The 23,283-nt window shown below is 49.2% G+C and overlaps 3 protein-coding genes across 6 annotated transcripts in view; 1 reads left to right on the top strand and 2 right to left on the bottom strand.

Annotated features, from left to right (window-relative positions):
• Positions 1-658: 658 nt before the first annotated feature.
• LOC112990640 (aflatoxin B1 aldehyde reductase member 3-like) lies at positions 659-5,657 on the bottom strand. Its single transcript, XM_026112498.2, has 7 exons — positions 5,401-5,657; positions 4,116-4,303; positions 3,476-3,580; positions 2,404-2,500; positions 1,880-1,979; positions 1,656-1,785; positions 659-1,221 (listed from the first exon to the last, which is right to left on the bottom strand). The coding sequence occupies exons 1-7, from the start codon at positions 5,633-5,635 to the stop codon at positions 1,060-1,062; spliced, it is 1,017 nt and encodes a 338-aa protein (XP_025968283.2). The 5' UTR covers positions 5,636-5,657; the 3' UTR covers positions 659-1,059.
• Positions 5,652-12,317, top strand: SLC66A1 (solute carrier family 66 member 1). 2 transcript variants are annotated; one of them, XM_026112500.2, is made up of 8 exons: positions 5,652-5,744; positions 5,984-6,205; positions 7,076-7,205; positions 7,546-7,633; positions 8,923-9,077; positions 9,369-9,461; positions 9,689-9,874; positions 10,090-12,317. In XM_026112500.2, exons 2-8 carry the CDS (start codon positions 6,051-6,053, stop codon positions 10,186-10,188), a joined length of 906 nt encoding a protein of 301 aa, XP_025968285.1. In that variant the 5' UTR covers positions 5,652-5,744; positions 5,984-6,050; the 3' UTR covers positions 10,189-12,317. The 2 variants fall into 2 exon arrangements, with proteins under 2 accessions (XP_025968285.1, XP_025968284.2); XM_026112499.2 differs by lacking the exon at positions 10,090-12,317 and having other exon boundaries at positions 9,689-10,083.
• Positions 12,318-13,606: 1,289 nt separating this feature from the next.
• CAPZB (capping actin protein of muscle Z-line subunit beta) overlaps positions 13,607-23,283 on the bottom strand; it is a 61,450-nt gene continuing 51,773 nt past the window's right edge. For 2 of the 3 annotated variants that reach the window (XM_064497112.1, XM_026112502.2), the window contains 4 exons: positions 19,088-19,153; positions 17,750-17,826; positions 16,347-16,459; positions 13,607-14,439 (listed from right to left, as the gene is read on the bottom strand). In XM_064497112.1, the coding sequence (XP_064353182.1) occupies positions 16,357-16,459; positions 17,750-17,826; positions 19,088-19,153 (246 nt within the window). In that variant the 3' untranslated portion in view covers positions 13,607-14,439; positions 16,347-16,356. The remainder of the gene's footprint in view (positions 14,440-16,346; positions 16,460-17,749; positions 17,827-19,087; positions 19,154-23,283) is intronic. The other variant, XM_064497113.1, reaches the window with a different exon arrangement.

Below are 23,283 nucleotides of genomic sequence, written 5' to 3'. Positions count from 1 at the left end.
CTGCTTTTTTTGTCATTTGAGTACTGCTGGATCTGATCAGAGGCCACATCAGATGCAAGAGCTAGGCAGAACCTATGTAAAATCTGTGTGCAAGAGTCTGACCGGTGTACTTTGCACCAAGAGAAGCTGCAGTCAGAAGAAGGGGCAGTTTCCAGGGAGATCCACTTCTGTTTCAGCAGTCACCTTTCACATTTACAGTGGAGCCTACTCTGTAACGCTTGTGACTTCTATTCCGTTAGGATTAATTCTAGCTCTAGGCAGCCTGGGCCAAGTCTGGTTTTGAGCGCAGAGCTGAAGGCTCAAGGAGATGTTTCAAGCAGAAACTTCCCTATCCACGCTGACCACTTAGTAAAGTTTTAGTAGGTTGTGATGCAGCTTACATGTAGCGCACCTGACACCAGGTAAGATGCTAAGGAGTCACGCTCATCTTCAGGCCTGTTTCAAGGTTGGCTCTAGTCTTTTCAGGTATGCTTAAGCCACAGCTGGGATATAGGAAATGAAGGTCCAAGGGCCTGGCCCAAGTCCCTTCCACACTGAAGGCTGCTCTCTGTTGTGCCCACACCACCTCCCCCATCACAGGCCTCCTAGTTGCTACTACAGTTGGATCGAGCTGTGTCAACGTAAACCGTAAGCTATGCTACAAATCAGAGATAAGGTCTATGCTAGAGAAATATTTATTTGTTTACATAGATAATTATTTGAAATTTAAGGTACCATAATAACTGAAAGCAGAACTGTGCCCTTCACCCAGTTACACAATCTCTTTCCCATATCAACGGCATCTTTAAATCATAATGCAACATTGTGCAGAAGTGAAGGTGCACGAGGGGAGAAAGAACAAGGCACGGCCCGCACAACAAGTGCCGACAGCGTTAGTGTAAGTAGTAAGGCTGATCCTACAAGTTTCATTCACGTAGGAAAATCACAACATATTAGTGTGGCTCAAAGGGCAGGGCGGATTAGTACCTCCCATTCAGGAGACTTACAAGGTGCGCTTGAGACTGGTGAATCTGATTATCCAGCCCCTCGACCCCCGCTTGCTTCTCCCTGTCCCGATCCCTAGCGGAAGTAGTTGGGGCAGTCGTGTGCAGTGAGGTTCCAGGCTTTATCAAACGCTTCCACCACGGCCGGGAGCAGAGGACCCTCCTCGCTGCCGTCAAGGTTCTGCTCCAGCTGCTCCATGTTGGACATGCCAATGATCACCGCATCTCCCAGGGAACCCTGTAAAGCGGTAAGGGGAATTGCCTATCCCAAATGGCAACTAATTCACCCCCTGAGCCGTTGCAGGCCAATCATTAAACATTTCTTTCGAGCAACGCAGTAAAGCAGTAACTACGGGATGTTTAGACAACTGACGCAATGAAGTCCTGCTTACAAGGCCAGAACCTTTCAAGTCATCATCTCCACAATATGGCAATTCCTCAAAAGCTGCTAATTACTAGTCTCTGGATGGCCAGAGGGACATTTGGGGTAGATGGGGAATATAACATTAATTTCCTAGCCCAGTGAAAAGCCAAGTTATCTTCTCACAGGGAAATTGCCCAAGTGGGAAGCCAAGACTATAGCAACTGGCACTTAAAATCTTCCACGCGGTCACTTCCCAGTTGTGCTGCTGCTGCGCAGATTGCTGTCTGCAGCCATGTCAGAGCTCCTACCTGAAGTTTGGAGTGATTGTATATCCAACGCAAAGTAGCAGAGGTCAGGCTTGGTGGATTGGAACCATATGCATCCTTTAGAGCTTTTTCTACTAGGGCAATTGCTTCAAAATGGCACTTTTTCCAGTATCTGCAACAAGAGAAATGAATGTTATTGCCCTCTAGGGTTTGTAGGTAGCCATTTCTGCCCCATCTCCCTGCTCTTCTATTAGCTGAAAACATACCTGTCCCTGTAGATCTGAGCCCAGTCATTCCCAAAAAACCTTCCAGCAGGCTGTTTTGTGTCTTTGTCCTCGTACTTGTACTTGCCTGTCAGCAGTCCTCCTGCAAAGGGTCAGCAAGACGTTAGCGAGGGGCTGGCTCTTTTATAGCCTGCACTTCACGAATTTTAGTCTCAAAGCCTCCGTGACCACCCACAGCTCTACGTGCGGGGTCTGTCCAGCAGCACAGGCCTGGAGGCCAAGGAAGGAACGGACCAAATGGGCTGTTCCAATTCGCAGAGGTAAAAACGAACCCTGATCCATCGCCCTGGTAATCCGTCAATGACAACTGCCATCTCCAGTTCTGAGTCACAAAATCACCCCCCAGCTGGAGTCAGGCAGCAGCCCGACAGCTCCGGCACGTGCAAGGCCTCAACAAAAGCTGCAGGCTGCAGAACAATTTCCTGGCTCTTTTTGGCGTGCCGTGGCCCCCCCAGCCTCCGGGAACCCACGCACAGCTCCTCACCCTCACCCCTTCCTCCCCATACCAGCCAGTGGATTGTAGGCGTAGAACCGCAGTCCGTAGTATCTCAGGCAAGGAAACAGCTCAGTCTCCACCTGGCGAGTGATTGCATTGTACATGCCCTGCCACAAACATGAAGGAGACAAAGAACTTCAAACACTGGCTCACAACAGGGGTGATTTGCACAGAATAGCTCCAGGCCCCATGGCACAAATCCTGGCTAGTAAGTCATGACTTATGCGCGCTTATCAGATGGTACCTAGGTATGATACAGCAGCGACACCAGGTCTGGGCTGCGCACATCAGCAACAACGTAGTTAGTGCTGAGATTAATGCATTTCCTATGCTTTGTTCTGCTTTACCTCTCATCTTAATTTCTGCTCAGAAATAAAACCTGGTGTTCTGGGACCTGTCCTCAGGGCCAAATACACAGTCTGGGGAAATGCAGGCTTGTTTAACCTTTTCACCAGTCCCTGAAAAAGCAATAGCTCCGTGGCAGCCAAATGCCTTGTCAGAATTTCAAAGCTTGAATACCTGCAGACTAACTCCCACTAAACAGTGTGCGGGCACCCCAGTCTATGAATCACAGCTTTATCAAAGGTGCACCAAAGGAGCTGGAACGGCCTTTTCCCTGCCCTTGCCTAACAATATTATATCTTATCCAAAAGGGTTCAGAACAGGGAGGCTTCAAGTCATAGAAGTTTGCTACTTGCTTAGTAACAGATTCTCTAAATGATTGCTCAATAATGCCAAAACTTTTAAGTTCCACATCAAGGCAGTTACTGACACAGACAACAAACATACCCAGCTTTATCTGAGAAATGACCCCACTCCACTTTCTAATCCTGCATGTCCTGAAAGGACTCCCCAGGCTAACCGCAGCAGATCCCATTCTGCATCTACATCTGGCTCACTGGGGTCCGTTCCAGGATTAGGGGCTCTCAGACCCTACCCATGGTGACTGACCAGGTGTCACTGTAACCACACAGACAACCTGGCATTGGCTGTTTTCATCTAAAGCCTCAGATTCTTTTGGCTTGACTTGTCTCAGCCTCCAGAAAAGATACGCAGGGCTGTGGCAAGCCCGCACCCCTCACCTGGTACACAGTTGGCATCACCCACTTGTTGTGTTTACAGATGGTGCAGATTTCTGCTACCTCCCACGCCGCGTAGTTTGATAGACCGAGCTCTTTGAACTTGCCCTGTAAAGGAATGAAAGGGTATTTAATTCCAGTTTTAAGGGGTACCTTTGGTGCAAATACATACAGTGAAAAAGAGCCACCAAATTTTAGTCCCCAGAGCTCTCTGCTCATCCTTGTTTCCTTCTTACAGATGAAGGTGAATTACAAGATCTGACAAAAATATTTCCTCTGTTTTATGTGAATTCACACCTTCTCATTTAAATGGCATTTGTCTGACTTAAATAACATTGGCAAAGAGAATGAAGTCTTCTCCACCCATTACTAACATTAACTTTAATCTAGTGAGTTTATACAGCAGAAAGCAAAGTTCAAACGTTCTAACGCTCGCAAGAGCTTGAGAACAAAGTGCATCACGTGAACAAGAGAGTAGCAGTTGTTTCGCCCTTCCCCAGCCAGCTACAATCCCTTTTCCTTTTTGCCCCTTTGCATTTTTTTGTGCAACCCCGGGGCTAAAGGGCACAACAAACAGCCCTGATTCAAAAAGGGGGTAGGAAGGAATTAAGAGGTGGTCTGGGCTTGGCCTCCCTGCTTTTACCTCTTTGTGCAGCTCATTGCAGGCCCGCAGCGTCTCCTCCACCGGGGTCCCGTGGTCAGGGAGGTGGAGGTAGAAGAGCTCCACGCTCTTCCTCCCCAGCCGCTCCAGAGACGTCTCCAGCTGCAACCGCAAGCACTCGGGCTTCAGCGTGTTCCCCTGCAAGGGGTTCGCCTTGGTGGCGATTTCCACTGAGGAGAGAGAGGAAGAGAGGCGGGGGGTGAACAGGGAGGCAGGACCGTGGTCCGACTTCCCCCGCGTCGGCCCTCACGCGGGAGCCCCTTCCCTCACAGACCGGGGGTGACCATTACGCGACGACCGTTACGCCCCTTCCCTCAGGGAACGGGGCGACCGTTACACCCCCTTCCCTCACGGATCGGGGGTGACCGTCACGCGATGACCGTTACGCGGCGACCGTTACACCCCTTCCCTCAGGGAACGGGGCGACCGTTACACCCCCTTCCCTCACGGATCGGGGGCGACCGTTACGCGATGACCGTTACGCGACGACCGTTACGCCCCCTTCCCTCACAGACCGGGGGTGACCGTTACGCGGCGACCGTTACGCCCCTTCCCTCAGGGAACGGGGCGACCGTTACACCCCCTTCCCTCACGGATCGGGGGCGACCGTTACACCCCTTCCCTCAGGGAACGGGGCGACCGTTACACCCCCTTCCCTCACGGATCGGGGGCGACCGTCACGCGATGACTGTTACGCGACGACCGTTACACCCCTTCCCTCAGGGAACGGGGCGACCGTTACACCCCCTTCCCTCACGGATCGGGGGCAACCGTTACGCGATGACCGTTACGCGACGACCGTTACACCCCCTTCCCTCACAGACTGGGGGCGACCGTTACGCGGCGACCGTTGCACCCCTTCCCTCAGGGAACGGGGCGACCGTTACACCCCCTTCCCTCACGGATCGGGGGCGACCGTCACGCGATGACCGTTACGCGACGACCGTTACACCCCCTTCCCTCACAGACTGGGGGCGACCGTTACGCGGCGACCGTTACGCCCCTTCCCTCAGGGAACGGGGCGACCGTTACACCCCCTTCCCTCACAGACCGGGGGTGACCGTTACGCAGCGACCGTTACACCCCCTTCCCTCAGGGACCGAGGGCGACCGTTACGCGGCGACCGTTACGCCCCCCTCCTTCAGGGACCGAGGGCGACCGTTACGCGACGACCGTTAAACCCCCTCCCTCACGGACCGGGGGCGACCGTTACGCGGCGATCGCTCCCCCCTTCCCTCACGGACCGCGGCCCCCCCCGCCCCCGTACCCGGCGGGCCGTCGGCGGCCAGCAGCGTCCCCAAGATTTGCTCGGAGCTGCCGTCCGCGTAGATGTAGGCGGTGTCGAGGAGGCGGAGGCCGCGCGCCAGGAAGGCCCGCAGCATCGCCGCGCTGGCCTCGGGCCCCGCGCGACGCCCCATCTCCATGGTGCCCAGCACCGTCAGGGGCCTCGCGCCCGCCGCCGCCATCGCCGCCATCGCCGCTCGCTGCCTCTGACCGCGCATGCGCCGCCGCCACCACCGCCGCCGTCACCGCCCCCGGAAAAGGCGGGGCGACGCGGGCGGGGCGGCGGCTAAAAGCCGGGGCGGCCGCCGGCTCTTGACTGCGCCGCCGGTAGGTGCCTGGGGCGGCGGCTCTGGGTCGCCGGGGGAAGGGGAGGCCGGAGCCTCACGTCTCGCCGCCCCCGGGCAGCGGCGGGGAGGCCCCCCGGGGCGGCCAGGCCCCGCTTCTCAGCGGGCCGAGCCGCCCACCGGGGCCCCCAGCAGCCCGCTCGGAGGTCTCCGGGTGCGGACGGGCCTTGGGCCGCCGAGGCGCTGCTCACACCGGCCCGTTTTCCTCTGTTTTTCCCCCAGGTTCTGCCCGGCCGTCGAGAAACCGTCCCTCGCTCTGCCCCGGGTGCCGCAGGCCTTGCCTGGCGCCATGGAGGCCGCGGCGGGCGGCAACTTCTCCGACTGCCCCAACGGCTCGCAGTGGGTGCAGGATGTGTTTGACGAGTGTGCCCGCGATGGCCGTGATGTGGCCAGTGTCGTGCTGGGGCTGGTGTCCATTTGCTGCTTTGCTGCTGCCTCCTTCCCGTGAGTGAATCCTGTGAATTGGATCCTAAGTGCCACTTGCCCAAACTACTGTATCTCCCCAGCCAAAGCAAGCTGGGCTGGGAAAGGCTGGGCTTAAAGGGGAATGAGAAGGAGGGGAAGCAGCCAGCCCAGCCCCAAAGCTGTGTTGGTTATTACAGCTGCTATAATAACATATCTAAGCCCTTTGCTGCATCACAGTTGCAGATTATATGTGCTGAGCAAATGCTCCTGGGTACCCCAGGTTCCTCAGGGGCTGGGGACAGCCACAGCAGAGGGGTAAGTGGAGGGCTTTGCTCTGTCTCAGCTTATTTCATAACTGGAGAGGCCTGGGTGTGACTTCTCCTTGCTGCATAGCAGGGTTGCAAGTGCAGGGTGCCTCAGCTGCTTTTTGCCCTGCTGTGAGTCACCCTCAGGTCATGAGGGCTTGAGTGCAGCAGCCTGTGGAGGGGCTGAGCCCAGTGGTTCACTGCAAATGCCTGGTTTCTCCTTGCTTCTGGTGGGAGAAGGGAGATGGAGCCCAGCTGAGGAACACTGGGCTGCAGGGAGCTGTTTCCTGCAGGTTCAGGGCAGCTGGCTGTGCTTGTGCAGGGCACCATGGAGAATGCAAGTGTCCAGCACAGGGCTTCACCAGGGAGCTGCAGCCAGGTTGCAGTGGAGCGTGTAGGTGCTGCTATAGATGGGTGCTTTTGCTTGTGCCCAAGTGTTTTAGCTCAACTAGCAGGTGACACTTGCTAAATGAGGGAGGTGGCAACTGCAGACTGCTCTGCTGCAGGTTAGAGTGGAAGAAAAACCCTGGGGTGTTTCCTGGGTAGCTCTGAGTTGCTATCTGGTATTAAGGGTTTGTGTCTGTGCTTGAATCCCTCTCTGCAGGCAGTTCTACCAAGCCTGCAAGACAGGTGTCATGGACCAGGCACTCTCCATCTACTTCCTGCTGGGATGGCTGGGTGGAGACCTCCTAAATCTCATCGGCTCCTTCCTGGCTAATCAGCTGCCCCTGCAGGTGCTGACTGACTCCATGGGGCTGGTGGGGGCTGGCTCCCAAATGTCCTGAGCCCTGAGAGGGAAGGGTGAGGAGAGGGTGAATGTGGCACAGCTGCTCCATCTGCCTGGCAGCTCCCTCTCTGCTTCCATGCTGGGACCCAGGGGCCTGAGGGCTGCTCGTATCCCTTCTCCCTGGGGATACGCTGCTCAAGGCTGCCTGCTCCTCTCAGATGGGAGCTCGGAGCTGTTGCAGCTAGCGGCATGCGGCCTCGCTCAGGGTGGAGGGAGGTCTCCATGCTGGGACTGGTGTGCGGAGGGAGCCCTTCTTGTGAGGTGACCAACCTGTCCTCCTCCCGCAGATTTACACTGCTGTTTACTATGTGCTGGCAGACCTGGTCATGCTGTCTCTGTACTGCTACTATAAAGCCAAGAACCAAAGCGGAGGATGTGAGTAACAGTTAAAAGCACAGCCAGACAATGCTCTCCCTTTCCAATGTCTTTTAAACCTTGCTTATCCTCAGCTATGGAGCCAGGAAAGCGTAGCCAAGGGGAGCAATCCCCAGGGGAGATCCATCTGGGCAGGGTACACTGGAGATGCATTAATACAGCTATTAGGTGCCTCTGCTTGCTGGCTTTTGCCTTCATCTGAGCACCTGTGAAAGCAGCACAGTTTTAAAACATGCTGCAGGTCCTGAGTAGCTACCTGCTCACAAAGAAAGTGTGGTGTCTGGGTTGAAACTAAACCCCTCATGAGCTGTACAAGCACAGAAGGAAATGGCTTACTTGTCATGCAGCATCTCCATGTTGGAACTGCAGCCAGGTCTCTTAATCTCAGGCTGGTCCCCTGAGGGAAGAGGGAAGCTTTCTGGCTGTGGTTGTGCTGTCAGTCACCTGCTGACTTGGGGGTGAGTGGCCTTCTTGTAAGGCAGCCTTGATGCTATGGAGAGGCCTCAGGAAGAACTTCCTCCCTGTTGGGATAGGGTTAAAAAAAGAAGGGGAACCTGTTTAGCTGCTCTGCAGTTCTTGTAAGGCTTATGCAGCAAGAGAAAAGCTGCTTTTTAGGATAGTGGTTTCCTGTGTGCTACAAACAGGAATCCCTCAGGACCCTGAAACTTCTTTAAGCTGATTGACACCAACTAGAGTTACATCAGTCTTGGAGAACTTATTCACAGAATCAAATACAAACAGAGCCCTTCTTACTGCTGTCCTGCATTGGGGTGGGCTGCACAGCTGAAGCCAGAATGGGCAGAACTAGTAACAGGAATGCAAAGGCCTTAATCTTTGGAATGGCCTGTAAATCCAGTTGGACAATGTCTGGCTGACATAGGAGAGCTAGAGAGGAAAAGCAGTGTCAACAGGCAGGTTTTGCTGTCAAAGAAGAGATTGGCACGGTAGGGATTTGAACTTGCACCGCTGTGACTTAAGGCAGCGAAAAGCCTCAAGATGGGTGGGATGATTTTTTGAACCCTAAAACCAAAGGAACTTTACTATTCTTGGTCAGCTCAGATAGGAACAGCTTCCTCACAGATAACTTGCAAATTGCCCTTATCGCTGTGAGATAAAAAGCCCAGGCAAGTTATTGCCCTAGTTACTTGGTGCTAACTCTGTAGCCACAGACCAAGATAAGAGAGCTTTAATTTCTTACTCAGCAGTATTCCTCCTCAGCAGGGCTGGCAGAGGGTAGAGCTGGGTGACAAATGAGCCCTCCTTAACGACCTCCGCTTGTTCCTCTGCAGTCCGTGCTCCGATCAACGCAGCCTTCCTCTTCGTTTTCCTGGGAACGGTATCAACCATGTCCTTCCTGGGCAGAGAGAGCGGCTTGGCGTGGGAACCGGTGACGTTCAAAGGGAGGGCTCTTCTGTCCACTGGTGTGCAGGAGTCTGGGTATACGGTGAGCTGGTTCCTAAATCTGGGTAGTGAAGAGGGGAGAGAAGAGACAAACCATTCATGGGGGTGGGAATATTAAGCAGCAGCAGTAATAAAGTGGGGAATCATATCTGCTGCTTAAAATCCTTGGCAACACCAATGTAATCCCACTTCAGGATGGGAATAGCCAGGCAAGGTACAGTCAGAGGAGCAAGAGACTTGGTTTTGGTAGCACAATTGTGTGGATTGGCAGCTTTGGTAAGCAAGTGTATCCCTGAAAATGCATGTGTTGTTCATGGCCTGCCTTGTCTTGCAGCCATTCACCAGGAATGAAATCATCGGCTTCACCATCGGCTCCATCTCCTCTGTGCTCTACCTGTGCTCCCGGCTCCCCCAGATTTATACGAATGTAAGTGCTGTGCTGTGTGTGGATGGGGAGGGTGGCAGCCTGGTCCTGGGCTTTTTCAGCTTGAGATCATAAATTAAAGAGGGGCAGTGGGGTATTTACTTGGGATCCTGATTTTTTTTTTTCCCCCCTCCCTTTGAAAGGCAAATATGTTCAGGGTGGGGCTTTTTTAATTTACAAGCAAAAGGGGGAACTGAAAGGCATGTGAGTTGGGGTTTTTTTTCCTTCAGTACAAGAGGAAGTCGACTGTCGGGGTCTCCTACTCCCTGTTTGCTCTGGTGATGCTGGGGAACACTCTGTATGGCGTAAGCGTACTCCTGAAGAACCCAGAGCCAGGCCAGAGTGAAGGTGACTACATCCTACACCACCTTCCCTGGCTCATCGGCAGCCTGGGCGTCCTCTCCCTTGATGTGATCGTATCCTTCCTCCCTCATGTGTTAGTGACTAAATTAGTGTTGCAACAGCTAAATGCTTCAGATGCTTCTTTGCATGAAGCTGTTGGTGGTGTTTCCACATTAAAGCCTCTGTTTGCCAGCTCTTCTGGTGTGAGCATCCTTTTTGGGTGGTGAGGCCCAGCTGGTCATGTGGACTGTGATGCTTCTCCATGTGTGGAGCCTTAACCCCTCCCCAGATCTCCCTCCAGTTCCTTGCTTACCAGAAAGGAAGGCCTGGCACTCCACAAGAGAGGGATGCCCTCCTTGGCAAGCAGGAAGAACCCTTCGACAGCTGACCAAGGGGACTTGCTCTGGTGTGCGGACAAGGAGATGCAGGCGAGAAAGCTGACCTTAAAGCCAGGCCAACTGGACTCAGTCCTGTTGTCTTTGGGTGGCCTTTGGAAGAGGAGGCCATGAGCCAGGGAGTGATGTGTGATGCTGCTAAGGTGTCCTGCCTGCCCAGGACTCTGCTGGGAGACCTTGCACCTCGCTGATACCAATGATGCTAACAGGAGAAACAGGGAAGAACTAGATACCTCAGATGGTCACTCCACTGCTCTGGAGCCCCACAGCCAAACTTGGTCACTTCTGCTTTCTGTACTGTATCTCAAAGGTGATCTTGACCTTTTCTGTTACTGGCAAAAGTGAAAAGAGGCCAAGATGCTGTGGGGAGGGGACAGAGCTAGGAGCGGCCTGTCACAAGACATGAGCACCACTTCCCTTCTGCCCTTCACTTGCTGCTCTTGCATCTCCACTGCTGAACTTCTGGAAGAGCCAGCAGTGAGGGGAACTGGTGGGGGGGGAGCAAAAGTGTTTTAATCCCACCTCTGTATTTTAATTGCTATGGCTTACACTTCTATAAAAACAAGTCCTTGCCCCCTGTGCCTCTGTTGCTTTTGTTTTGTGGGTTTACCTGGCTGTTGCTGCCTCTTAATTAGCTTCATATTCCCCCTTTCTTTGAAATGCATGAACTTTGCTTTCTTCATCTCACTTAGCCCCAGTTAACAAAAAAAACCCACCTTCTTGGGGCAAGCTAGTGCCTTTCTTTTTGTTTAGCCTCTAATGCAATGAAGTAGGCAGAAGTGAGGGAAGAGAGATATCTGTCCACATCCTGCTTGATTACTACTAGCTTTTACATGAGACACAGCTCCTTGGTGATGTGCAAACCCTGTTACAGGAGCAGGAATGTGGTTTCCAGCAAGGCTGCAGTCCTGGCTGCTGGCTTTCTGCTCAGGCTTGGTTTTAGTCTAGTCTTCTCTCCCTGACAAATTTATCCCTGACTCCTCTGTCTCATTTCTTCTCCTGGGGTGTTGCCCTGTGTGCCAGCACTGTCTCCTCAGCTGAGGGCTAGACAGGAGAAACTATCTTCCTTTCCCCATTATCTGTGTTCACTTTTATCTCTCTCTCTATCAGCTAACCCTTCCCCTGTGCTTGTCCCCTGAGCACCCCTGCTTTAAGCCCTCTTGGCTGTTCCTTATCACTGTTTTGCTCTTCCTCAGCCTGTCCTGTGACAGCTGCCCTGGGAAGGGGAAGTCATTCCTCCCATGTCCTCCCTGAGCCACAGCTCTGCATTTACACAATGCAGCCCTGACTGGTTACAAAAGAGGGAGTCAAACCACTAAATAGGCATCAAACTACAACAGCAGATAGATTAACACAAAAAGAGGGCCCCTGAATTTACCAAGGTGACCTAGAGCTTGGGGGTAGGATTGGATTTGGTGCACACACAAAAATGAAGAGCCTTGTCTTGGCTCTCCACCCCACTGGTAACTGGCATGTGCTGGTTAGTGGGAGCTTTTTTTACTGCCAGCTGAACAAGCTTTACTAAAGGAGGCAAAAATACATACATGTAACTTAATTCCTTCCTCCCAGGTGTAGTTACAGCACATACAAGGGTGATGCTGGTTTAGGGCTTCTTTAACTCAAACCCACCCAGCTGAGCTAAAATGGGAGCAAGGTGAAACAGCTGCTGCCACTCTGCATCTGGTGGAGTGAATTTACATGCTGGCAGCCAGCCAGCTGATGGTGGATGGAAATGAATGTCTTGCAAAAACCCCCAGAGGCTCTCGCTGAGGCTATCATCCCTCTGAGGCTGTCATGCAACCCTATTCCCCAAAGAGCTTGCAATTTAAGATTTGACAAATAGGTGAGTGTTACAGCGCAACAGGAAAGGCGCAGGCAAGAACAAACTTGACCCAAAGTCACAAAATAACTCGGTAGCAGAGGGGGGAAGTTGCAGACTTGTAGAAGCCAGGTGCGATCTGGAGGTTTGCACCCAAACCCTCTGCTCATGCTGCTTGGGGAAGGGGAATAAACTGATGCACCAGCTGCACCTTGTTTATGGATTATACCTGTGTAACTGTTTTGGGAAAAGGGCATATTGTCCATGTGCCACAAGGCTATACATTAAATTCACCTGAAATTAGATACTCTTTCATTTGTGCTTGTGCATGTAGGGACAGCTTTGGCGAAGGAAAGCCAATCTGCCCCACTCTGGACCTTTTTCACACATGCCTGCTGCAAGCAGAAACAGCAGCCGGGGACCGAGAGGCTCCCCCATCCTGGGTTCACATGCTGTTTTTTCCAGCTTCCAGAGTTCACGCAAACATATCTCCAACATCAAAAATGGTCTTCCTAGGCGAGAACCAAGCGGTGACACCAACAGCACCCCAACGTGCTCCCCTCGGGGTTGCTGGCTTTAAGTAGAGCATCTGTGCGCTCCCTTCCTCCAGCCTGTGTCCCATATGAGTCGCATTAGAGCCCAGAGGCCCCTGGGTAAATACTTTGGCACGGGACCGTAATCACCTGCAGATGTCTGGATGTTAAACAGGTCATGCTGGAAAAGCAAAATTAGGGTAAAATTAGAGCATGTTAATCAATATGAATGCCAACAGGCGCACTTTGCATTTGCTGTGGTTCATCCAAAGGCTAATGCCAGAGGCCACGTGCAGGATGAGCCTACCGGGTATCTGCTTTCTCTTACTGTATTTCACCAGGATTGGGAGTTCATTAAGCGCACAGACAGGACAAGGCAGCAGGCCTGAAGCTGCGCGAGGTATGTCTCCAAGCACCAGCTGTTTTAACAAGCCCTCGAGGCCATAATTTTGTTTGGGCACAGGGAAGGTCTGGACCAGGTTTGCAAATCACGCAGGGAAGCCCCCAGCAGCCTTTTGCTAGCATGAGCCGTCAGAACCATCCACGCTTAAAATCGCCAAGCACCGGTGCACCGAAAAGCCTCTCCTGCCCGCATTAGTGTTTTAACACACCAGTTTCCCCCATTTTTTAACACACATAAGAAACCTGGGCTCCTCCGTCTTCTCCCGACGCATCTGTTCCATGTTTGCCGGCTGCCTGAAGCGTCGGTCGCAGCGTGCGGTGGGATGCCAACTTCCAGGTGCCAACGGCTTGAAAGTCCAGCAAGCTAATGAGCAACGCAGCCGCAGCGCTCCGTGCGCGAGGAGCAGCAGTACTTCGAACCTGCTTGAAACAAAGAAGTCTGAGTAGATGGATTGCAAGAGATAAGAAGAGCTTTCAGCCTTTCTGCAGGCATCTAATACAGAGGCTGTTTGGATTTCCAGGCTTGGTGTTTGCCTTCGCGCTCAAGTGCATCTACCTACGGACAGAGCAACTGCTTCCAGTTGCTGTTTGTGGCACAAACCCCAAGTAACGCGGCCGGGAGGAAAGAGAAATAAGGACACCAAATGCACACACTGCTCCTGGGATTTTTTTTTTATTTTTATTTTTTTGTTTTCATTATTTTTCTTTTTTTATTTTTTAGTATGGAGGCTCAAGTATCAGATGTAGATTCCATTTAAGCTTTACAAAAAAACAAAATCGAAACAAAAAAACCCCTTTTGCATTCCATAAAAATTGACAGAAAAGCGCCTTGGAACCAGGCTATAGAAGAGCAGAACGTTCAGCAGGTCTCCTAACCACTGTCCCCTTGCAAATCTGGTTGAGTCAGTATAGTACAACACCGAGGAACACCCTCTCTTCCCTCCCTCCCGCCAGCCATCCCCTGTGCCCAGCCCCCAAACACACATGGAATAGATTTTTTTTTTCCAGTTCTTCCTCTTTCACACACCACAGTATTTAATAAATTTTTGTTTTACATTTTTTACACCAATGTAACAAAAGGCAGGAGGGGTGGGGAGGAAAAGACAAACAATGATCCGTGTTTATGCATATACATGGGAGGAGAGTGGAAGAGGGGGGGAAAAAAAAACATGGACTTCTACAGAAACATAGCCTAAGGTCTCGATAGTAAAATGTGGTGCAAAGTAGGCCTCAGAGACTGAAAAAGTTTGTACAGCTTTATTCATGGGGAGAAGATGGCGTTGCATGGATAGTACTGAATGCAAGTTGTGATGTGATGTAACAGAAAAAGGGGAGGGGGATGAGTTTTCTAAGAAAGGAATCTAATGAGTGCATGGCATGTCTCGTTAGCATGAAGAGTATTTTAACTTTGCTGCTTTCTCTTCAAAGCCTCCACCAGGTCATTTTTAAGAGCTTCTTGTTTTGATTTGTCTGCAAAAGTCTGCACAGACCTGTTGGGAAAGAGGAAGCACAAATCAGAAGCGATGCATCTGAAAGAAGGATGTTTTAACAGTTCTTCTGGCATGTGAGTCAATAGGAGAAGCACCTCAACCCAGGCTTAGAGGAAACAAAACTCAGCTTGCCTGTTTTAAGTAGGGAAGACAGAAAGCCAAGTGAACACTTCAGTGAGTATATCAAAGCAAAATCCACTCTAGCAAGGATGGCACTGAAAGACACGCTTCCCATGAAGCTGCACTCAGCCTCCCAGTGTTGGAAGGAGATTCCCAATTTTCATGTTACAACTGGAAAAATCCAGATGTATTACCAGCAAAGGGTGTTAGCGCGCTCCGTCTCAAAATGGTCATGATGGGAAGGCAGAGAAATCCAGCCTCTCCCCGTGAACGGGGAAGGGGCCGGGCTGTGGGAGCTCCCGAGCGTTCTCGCAGAGAGTTTTCCTGGGGCAGGGCAGCACGTCAAAACCTCCCGCCGGCACGTTCGCCAGGGGAAAAAGCGACCAGTTTCTGATCTGCAATTTGCTTTTCCAGCTTATACTTCACCTATAGTGACTTGCAAACCGAAGCAGCTGAAGAAGAACAGAGATACTGTAGGCAAGATCATCACAGGGGTTCCCTTATACTAAAAGTTTGGTCATAGAAAAAAAAAAATTACATCTTTGAGGATTCATCGTGGCTCACTGCTCTGTAAGATGGCTGTGGAGGAACCTAGACTTTCAGCAGCGCAATAAGAGACTTCCTATTTAAAAAAAAAACCCTCATAAATATGATCATTAATAGAATAATGATACTAGACTTTTCAGGAGATGCTAACGCAACAGAGAAGCAATTAGCATCCAATTTGGTAGTATTTCTTCCCACGTAAACTATAGTTCACGCTGTCTTCTGTAGTCCAAGCTACCTCATTTTGCCCGGACGCTGTCTCCTGTAAACAAGGCTGTTCTTTGTTTCTGTTATTTTCCTAACATTTTTATAACGGTATTTCCATTCTCTTGTCTCCGGAGAGTTCCACTGCTTTAATAAAAATACATACATTTTATATTTGCATTTGTCATAGGCTAAAGAAGTGGTTCTCGGCCATTATCAACAAACAGTGCATTTTCCCCTTCGTCAGCTTAACGCGTTTAAGACAACATCTGTAACTCATTAGGAATTGGAGGGGACGGTTAAACTGGCTCAGGGTTAGTCACTGCCGCGCGTCCTGGGCATTCAGAGCTCCAGAGCAAACGAGAGCGTAGGAACAAATCCCTTTAGGGGCTGTGCAGAGCACAAGCAAACGGAGGCTAGAAACGTTTCAGCAGAGCTCAAGTGGGACTGAAGTTTGGAGCTCCGAGGCAATTCAAGATACACAAGGCAAACGGGGGCTATGCACGTGCGGGAAGCTCCTGTTGACTCAGAAATCTCGGGAAGTACCACAGCCATATTTTTTCATAACTGCAAGGACAGCCATTTATTTCCAAGATTTCTTGTCCTTCTGCAAGGAAGACTAAGATTACAGGGAATTTGTTCATTAAAGTGGTGTACCACAGCTGTAAAAACTGACAGCGCACAAGGGACAGAGTCCAAGGGTTTTTGGATAAAACAAGCCCAAGCTAACACCGCTTTGGGTACATGACCACGTGCTGTTTTTCTTGCTCCCGAGCTAGAGTGCAAAGTGGTAAGTCCTGCCACATTTCAGAGCGTGATATTTCAAATGGAGGAAGGGGGGAGAGTAACACTTAAAATGAAATCACAACATTTAGTTGGCCAGATGAAGAATTAACCCTTGGGTGAAACATGGATCGAATGTTGTTTATCAGTCCGCAGGAGTTAGGGGTTAGTTCTGGTCTCAGTTATCATGCAGAGGTCTTGGCTGGGTGAGTCCTGGTTTAGTGCTGGTTGTCACACCTCACAGGCAGGGGTACCTGGATTGGTTTAGTTATCAGGCTGGATGTAGATCTGGCGCTGGGTCAACACTTGAGAAAGCTCCCTCTGCAACTGCTTATACTTTTGGTTGTCGGGGATAGCATCAATAGATCTACAGAGAGCAGTTTAGAAATGAGGGAAGTAAACAGGGAAAAGAACAGTCAGAAGAACTCAGTAACACAGAGCTGGTATGCTGGAAACCACCAGAAGCACACTCAGGAAGAGTAAGGGTAAAAACATAGGTTAGAAGAAACAGGAAAAAAGCCAGAGGAAAAGCCAGAGCCAGATGCTCCGCATGTTCTGAACAGACCGGCTCACCAGCGCAGAAAATTACATGACTCAAATAGAGCAACGGGGAGACATAGGAAACAGATTCAATTACAAAAGCTTAAGGCAATGTTCACAAGGAAAAAGACCGCATTACATATTTCCCTTTAATGTTAATAAATGCTTCCTGGCTAAAGCCCTGCACACCACAAATGAAAATATAGGCCTGTTATGAAAGCAGGGATTTAGAAAAAAACGAGAGCAGCTGCTTTCTCAGATACTGCCGACTGCTTCTGCCCATACTGTTAAGAAGGCAGCGCAAATATTTAATTAACACCATTATTCTATCAGTTGAAGGAGAGGTTATGGATTTTTTTTCCTTCATGTTTCAGTACAAAGAGAACAGCAGCATGTGTAATTGTACCATTCGTCTATTCTGCATGATCACACTGCGCAGGGGAGGTCTATTTGCGATGTTTAAAAGGAGACGATTTGGCATCGCAGTTCTGCACTTTCCTCTAGGAGTTTGAGAACGACCAGCTCAGGATTTCTACGCAAAATTCCTGACCAGGCATGAGCAGGGGTTGCAAAGCACAGTGAGGTTTCCTCCAGAAAGGCACAGAGGGCTTATTCACTTATCTTTCTAGTACATCGTATTTTGGCCAGAGGTGTTGAGAGAAAGAGAGAATTTAAAACCAAGTCTAAATATTGCAAACCGTTAATGTCATGTCTTAACTCTGGGACCAGCTGACTGGTTTTAAGAATATTAGGAAGAAGATTCAGAATTTAAGTACCACTTTTAGGAATGTGGAAAAGTAAAACTCCCAATTAAAAATAATCCTGAAGAACAAGCGCTGCTAATTGCTATTTTCCTCCTGTTGAGGGAACAAGGGATTAAAACATTGCTTCAAATTCCTGTAGTTAAAAGGCAGGAAAGCAAGGTGTTCCCCAAACACCACAAACAGTGCTTCCAAAGCGTGGTGACTAATTAGAGACGTGAAAAGGCTTTCTGTAGGAAAGGGGAGCTCCAGCAGAAGAAAGCTGAGCAGGGCCAGGCTGGGGACAGCACCACGGGCACTACGGGGAACGCAGGCAGCAAAGCGCTTCCAGCAGCCAGCTGGAAAGCGCCCCTTACCTCAGCCCATTAACGATGTCCTTTGTTTTTCCAAAATAAATCTCATTCAGTGTACTTCTGATTTTGTTTTCCATATCCTACAAGAAAGCAAGAAACCAGATTCTTAGTCATTCCGATCGTTTTTAGCACTGGCGCAGTTACACTCTGCTGCGTGTCTTACACGTTCATCTTGACGTACAGCTCTCGCCGCAGCACGGTTCAACCCAGCGTATTCCTGCCACTTAAATTCTCATGGGAGACAATATGAGCCCATCTCTCTGCTCTTATCTAAGAGAAAGGTTTAGCCCCGCTGCCGTCTGAGTAATTTTCCTCCTGACTATTGCTCTAGGCTGTGCACACAAGATACCGGTGCGGGACCACAAGAGGGCAGTTTCTGCCCAGCTATCCACTTTTTCTGCATCCAACTGCAAAAAAGGAAATTGCATTTCACCTCAACCCTACTTGACAATTTGCTGGCACTGAACAGAGTCCAAGCTGCAAGCCAGTCACTTCGCATAGCCAACAGGTCAAGAGTTTTGTGCTTGTGGGTTTCTTTGAATTTTTGAGCTATTGACCAATTCATTAAACCTGCATGGCAAACAGTTTTGAGAAATAACTTGCAAATAAGCAGTATCATCTTCTTTCCGTAGGTCACTTTCACTCAAGCCAAACACTCAGAAAAGGGACCAAAAGAGAAATACCTGCCTGCTTTCAAGTCCCCAGTTTCTCTAATATATGCATTATAATCTATTTTATTTAAGAATTTCCTCCTCTCTCCCCAAAGCAGCAATGAAGGTCAAGGAAATCTCAAACATCTTTACACAGGACAGCGTTGCACCAAAGCCCTTCTGGGTGGCTAACACAATAATATGCGTCACTCTCGGCATGCTGAGCAAACAAGACTGACAACGGTACCGACAAAAACAATTCCAGTGGATTTAATAAGTGCTTACTACACACTGAAATTTCAGTCTAAAGGATAGTTCTGTATATTACAGCCTGGCTTTAAATAATTCTGTCCAAAAGTGACTGTACAAACAAGCACGAAGGTAGCAAATTGTTAACTAGTGCTGAATTAACTAGTGATTAATTATTTTACAGGAAGGTTACTACCGTATTGAGTAGGAGAGAGCAAAACAGTGCACAGAGGGGACTTCTTGTATCTACAAACTGTCTCAAGGCACCCTAGGAGGAGCGCTAAGCCATCAAACACCGAGCAAGGTTAGACTAGACTTGGTACAAAAGGAGTAAATAACTTTGAAAATACAAAAGCATACAACGAAATTCTTAGGCATGGGACCAAACACGGGCAAGAGAGCCTGCAGCAGGCTCAAGCTGTGATGGCTCAACTATACTCACCTCTACCAAGCGTCCAATATTGGCTATGTGTGGAGAGGAGTCGCTCACAGTCTCATCTTTCTCCATCTAGAGCAAAAAAGACACGGAGCCACTGGTAACATGAAAATCAGATGGTAGATTAGTAAAAATTTTACATATCAAGAGAGGGGATGGAAGAACGTGGATGTCAACGTCCTCGAGTAACTCTTCTTTCTGTGTGCATACGGACTAATAACATAATGAGAAATTCCCAGAACTAGACAAATGACTCACTTCTTCATAACCGGAGTATAATGTAATGAAAACCATGAATCAAAATAAAACCCTGTTGGCACAAGCAAGCTCCTTCGCTTCTACGTAACCCAAAGGTGCAGCCAGGCACTACAAAATGGTCATTCCCTACCGGCCAAGGGGCTGCAGGAGATCTACGGCAGTGCACGTGCAGCAAGACAAGCAGCACGGTAGCACAGCATGCGGATGTGAAAACAATGTTGTTGCTGATGAGATTCGCATAAGTTTGGTGCTGTCAGTTTAACAGCTGTGAACTATCCCCGCAAAACCAGCTGTGTCTTTTCATCTTCATCTCAATGCTATTTCCAGCACGTGTGGGACATAGGCTCCATTTTCGGGCTCTCCTAGTGAACTACACCTTAGATGTGATTTTATCTCCCAGTACAAAGGGAAGAAATAGAGAACGCAAAAGTCACAGCGACCTGCAAGACTGGCGATGATTTAAACTACCGCCAACTTTAAGATGACACCCATATGCAATTATATATAAGAGAAATATCACAGAATTTGTCTTTTGGGGTTTTCTTTTAGATCAACAAGCTGAACCAACTTATTGTACATTCGCCTGTTTGGGGGAAGGAGGTACTGGGGGGAAGCATGGAGGGAAGAAGCAGGCTACTGTTCATAGCAGCAGCTCAGAGTTGGATCACATTAAGTGTATAACAATACCACACTCTTAGTACTGCTGGAAAAGGAGACAGGTGAGATTTAGAAACCCTCTCCCGACCGAGATCAAAACTGGGAGCTGGCGCAGTAAAATGCCACACGCTCTTTGTTTGATCCGCCTTTGCCTAACACGATGTTCATCCGGGGGCCACGGCTGGCCGTACGTGATCCGTAAGCTTCCAGTGCTAGAAAAAAGACCATCTCCCCCAGTTCTTGAGATGAGAATCCTTCTGACTAAATGCAGACAAGCTGTCGAACAATGAATATCAGTCCCAGGAAATTCAACTGATACAAGATGTGCTGAGATGGCATGAAAACAAAACTGGGAGAAAAATGTAGTGGGAAGAACAGTCTTCAAAGGGTTTTACTAATCCCACTGAATTCTCTTATCCATCTGTTCATATCCCTCCCTCAGGGTAGAGTTTAAAAATCTGGGCCAGCTACAGGTTTCTTCTAATAAGCCAAGTATCTAACAGGCTTGGGGAAGCATGTAATTTAGTTGGAACCCTGAAGGCAAAAGATAACCTAGAAGTGGGGGAGAAAAAGAACAAGAACGTTTAAGTTTTCCTTTAGATTACAGTCAGATTGTTTACATATAGTGGAGACATGCTGCCTGGAGAATGGATCCAATCACAGTAGAGGGAGAATATAAATCCAAACTATGCAAGCACACATATACATGTTACGGTGAGTTTGGGAACTATCAGCAAATTGACCAAATCCGGGGCAGCGGGGGAGCTGGCAGCGGCTAATTTACTTCCATGGACTCCCCACTACGTCCACCCCACACCTGGACACGCCAGGCGCACTGGTAAGAAACAGAATCTGAAAATAGAATTATTTTTGCAAAATGTATATTATTACATCGCTATAAAATCTGCTGCCAGAAGGAAAACATTTTGTATATGCTGTAGAAGACCAGATGTTACGAGAGGCTGTTTTAATGGAGTTCAGAGTCCGTAAGCAGCCATGTTATACAAACAGCAGGGTTGTCGGGATTTTTAAAGGTTCCTTCTGCGGGCTGTTACTGCACAGGTCTAAGCAGAAAGCCTATAGCTGCTTAAAGAAAGGGGTTAATTTGCTTTGAGGGGAAATTCCATTCTGCAAGTTGATGTTAACAAGCAGCTCATCTTCCCACTGTCACTCCCCATCTGCCGTCGAGCTCGGCCAAAAAACCTAACACTCCCGAATGAGCCAAGTCCAATGTACACGGCTCAGTCGCTCTTCTCCTGTCCGAGAGATACGCCGCTTGGCTTCCTTGCCTCATTTCCCCAGCCATCTGCTGCAAGTCTGACTCAGAGGGAAACTCACTCTTCGGGGTATATTAAGCTCTCGATGGCTGGCTGGTCACTTTGGATCTTTCCTGCATGGAACACAGCAGCTGTATGGGCTTTCTTTAAACATTACTTGGAGGAAGAGTTAATACAGAAAGAGAAAAGCAGGTTGGATAAACACTTCAGTTCATCATGAAGGTGTCTAAAAATACTAGAAAGATAAGAAGGAAACTCATGTGCCATGTCAGTCCAAAGAACTGACAACAACATCCACAGCTGCTCTGGACATGGAGCAATGTGAAAATCTCTTTAATGAAACACAAACAGACCGATGCGAGCCAAAGGCTCCCAAAGCCACAGCCAGTGGGCAGACTGAAGTCTCCAGGTGGAAAATATGTGGAATTATTTGGATATCAATGAGGCAAAATTTGGCCTTTCTCCCCAACACTCATTTCAAACTCTAACTATATAAATGAAGGCTGTGAGCTCTATATAACTCGCAGCTTTGCACAAATCCACTGAGAACTTACCTCATCCTTCCACGGCCTTCAAGCATATTTATTTCTATCAGTGTAACCAAGGTACCCCTCATCCTCTACCAAACTGTACATTCAAAACCATGAGTGTATCTGGCAACTGTACATTAGTTCTCCATGCTACTAGTCCATACTCATCTCTTCTACTCCCTCTCTTTTATTCCAAACCAACTATTATATAACTGAACCACTGTAAACATCCACGTGTTCATGTAAAGCAGAAATAATTTCCTGGACAGTTAGCATTCAGCACATCTCTGCTATCCTCTGCACCCCAAAATGCTACTCATTTAGTAACCGCTTGCTGAGGGGGAGCTTAAGGATTGTGACTGCTACAACTTGAAAATCTCTCTGGTGGAAATACGCTCCCCATCTGCTCACTTAGTGCTACAACATCTGGAAGTCAGTGGGATAGGCCTTTACATGAAAGCTCAACTTGATGAAAATATATGGCTTGTCTAATTGCAGAGCACAAGCCTCGGAGGATTTACCTATTATGATAAATGGCAGAATGTCTCTGCTGGTGTTTTATTGAACTGCAATATATCACAGCGCACATCTTCCTGAACGCAGAAAAGCTCAGTTTGCAACCGATCAGCCTTCATCCGGCTCTGCAAAATGTTCCACCTTCGTATTTCAGATACAAAAATCAACATCCATCTGTAGCGCTTTAATCTCAAATCCCAGGCTACGCTTCCCCTACAAAATTCATGCCCTCCCCTTCTCATACTGACAGATGTAAATAAACTCTAGCTTTTGAGCCAACTTCTCTCTCAGCAAAGCAGCACTTCCTCACCATGTTCGTCCTGGCTTCGGAAAAACACACAGTTTTTTTTGTGTGCGAGATCTCAGAAAGGCACCTGCTAGTCTTGCCTCTAAGAAGGGAGCTGCAGAATTCTGTCCAAAGTGCTGTTTTGACTATTTGCCAGAAACTGGAAGGCTACCTCTGCTTTGCATAAAACGAAACAGGACCGTACAGCTGCTCTTATCTCAAATAAAAGTGCAGCCTAATGAAACCACAAAATTCAGCCAAAGCAGTACAGTGCCACGGCAAGCAACGCAAGTGATTCCAACATACACACAAAGAGGACGGGACCCTGACGTCCGTCGGGGAGAGACAACCATCTGCCAAGCATCTGGCTTGAATCAGGAAGGGGGTGGGAGTTACCTGCAGTCACTGGAGAATGTGCAAGGTAATGGAAAAGCTGCTGGTATTTTCCATTTCCCTCTATGCATTGGTCCCTTTGTTGTTAACTGAAGGTAGCACGTCCTGTCCTTTCCTGTCGGACGTACACCACTTCAGTCTGCTGTCCCTCATCAAGGCAGACAGCGTACAACACATGGATCACTCTTTCCCTCTCCAAATTCCAGCCTCATTCCTTGTATTTACTGAAGCCTGCCAGTGTCGGATGTGAGCTGGGAGTTACTTCCTCCACCCTGGCCTGTGGTG

Source organism: Dromaius novaehollandiae, chromosome 24 (assembly GCF_036370855.1).
Source record: "Dromaius novaehollandiae isolate bDroNov1 chromosome 24, bDroNov1.hap1, whole genome shotgun sequence".
Taxonomy (NCBI): domain Eukaryota; kingdom Metazoa; phylum Chordata; class Aves; order Casuariiformes; family Dromaiidae; genus Dromaius; species Dromaius novaehollandiae.
Note: the sequence above shows the minus strand (reverse complement) of the source record. Positions and strands in the feature narration are given on the sequence as shown.

Coding starts and splice junctions, on each gene's coding strand:
- LOC112990640 (XM_026112498.2), bottom strand. CDS start 5,635: ATGCGCGGTCAGAGGCAGCGAGCGGCGATGGCGGCGATGGCGGCGGCG. Junction 3,581..4,115: donor GCAATGAGCTGCACAAAGAG/GTAAAAGCAGGG, acceptor ATTCCTTTACAG/GGCAAGTTCAAAGAGCTCGG. Junction 1,222..1,655: donor ACAATCACTCCAAACTTCAG/GTAGGAGCTCTG, acceptor ACCGCTTTACAG/GGTTCCCTGGGAGATGCGGT.
- SLC66A1 (XM_026112499.2), top strand. CDS start 6,051: ATGGAGGCCGCGGCGGGCGGCAACTTCTCCGACTGCCCCAACGGCTCG. Junction 6,206..7,075: donor TTTGCTGCTGCCTCCTTCCC/GTGAGTGAATCC, acceptor CCCTCTCTGCAG/GCAGTTCTACCAAGCCTGCA. Junction 7,634..8,922: donor CAAGAACCAAAGCGGAGGAT/GTGAGTAACAGT, acceptor GTTCCTCTGCAG/TCCGTGCTCCGATCAACGCA.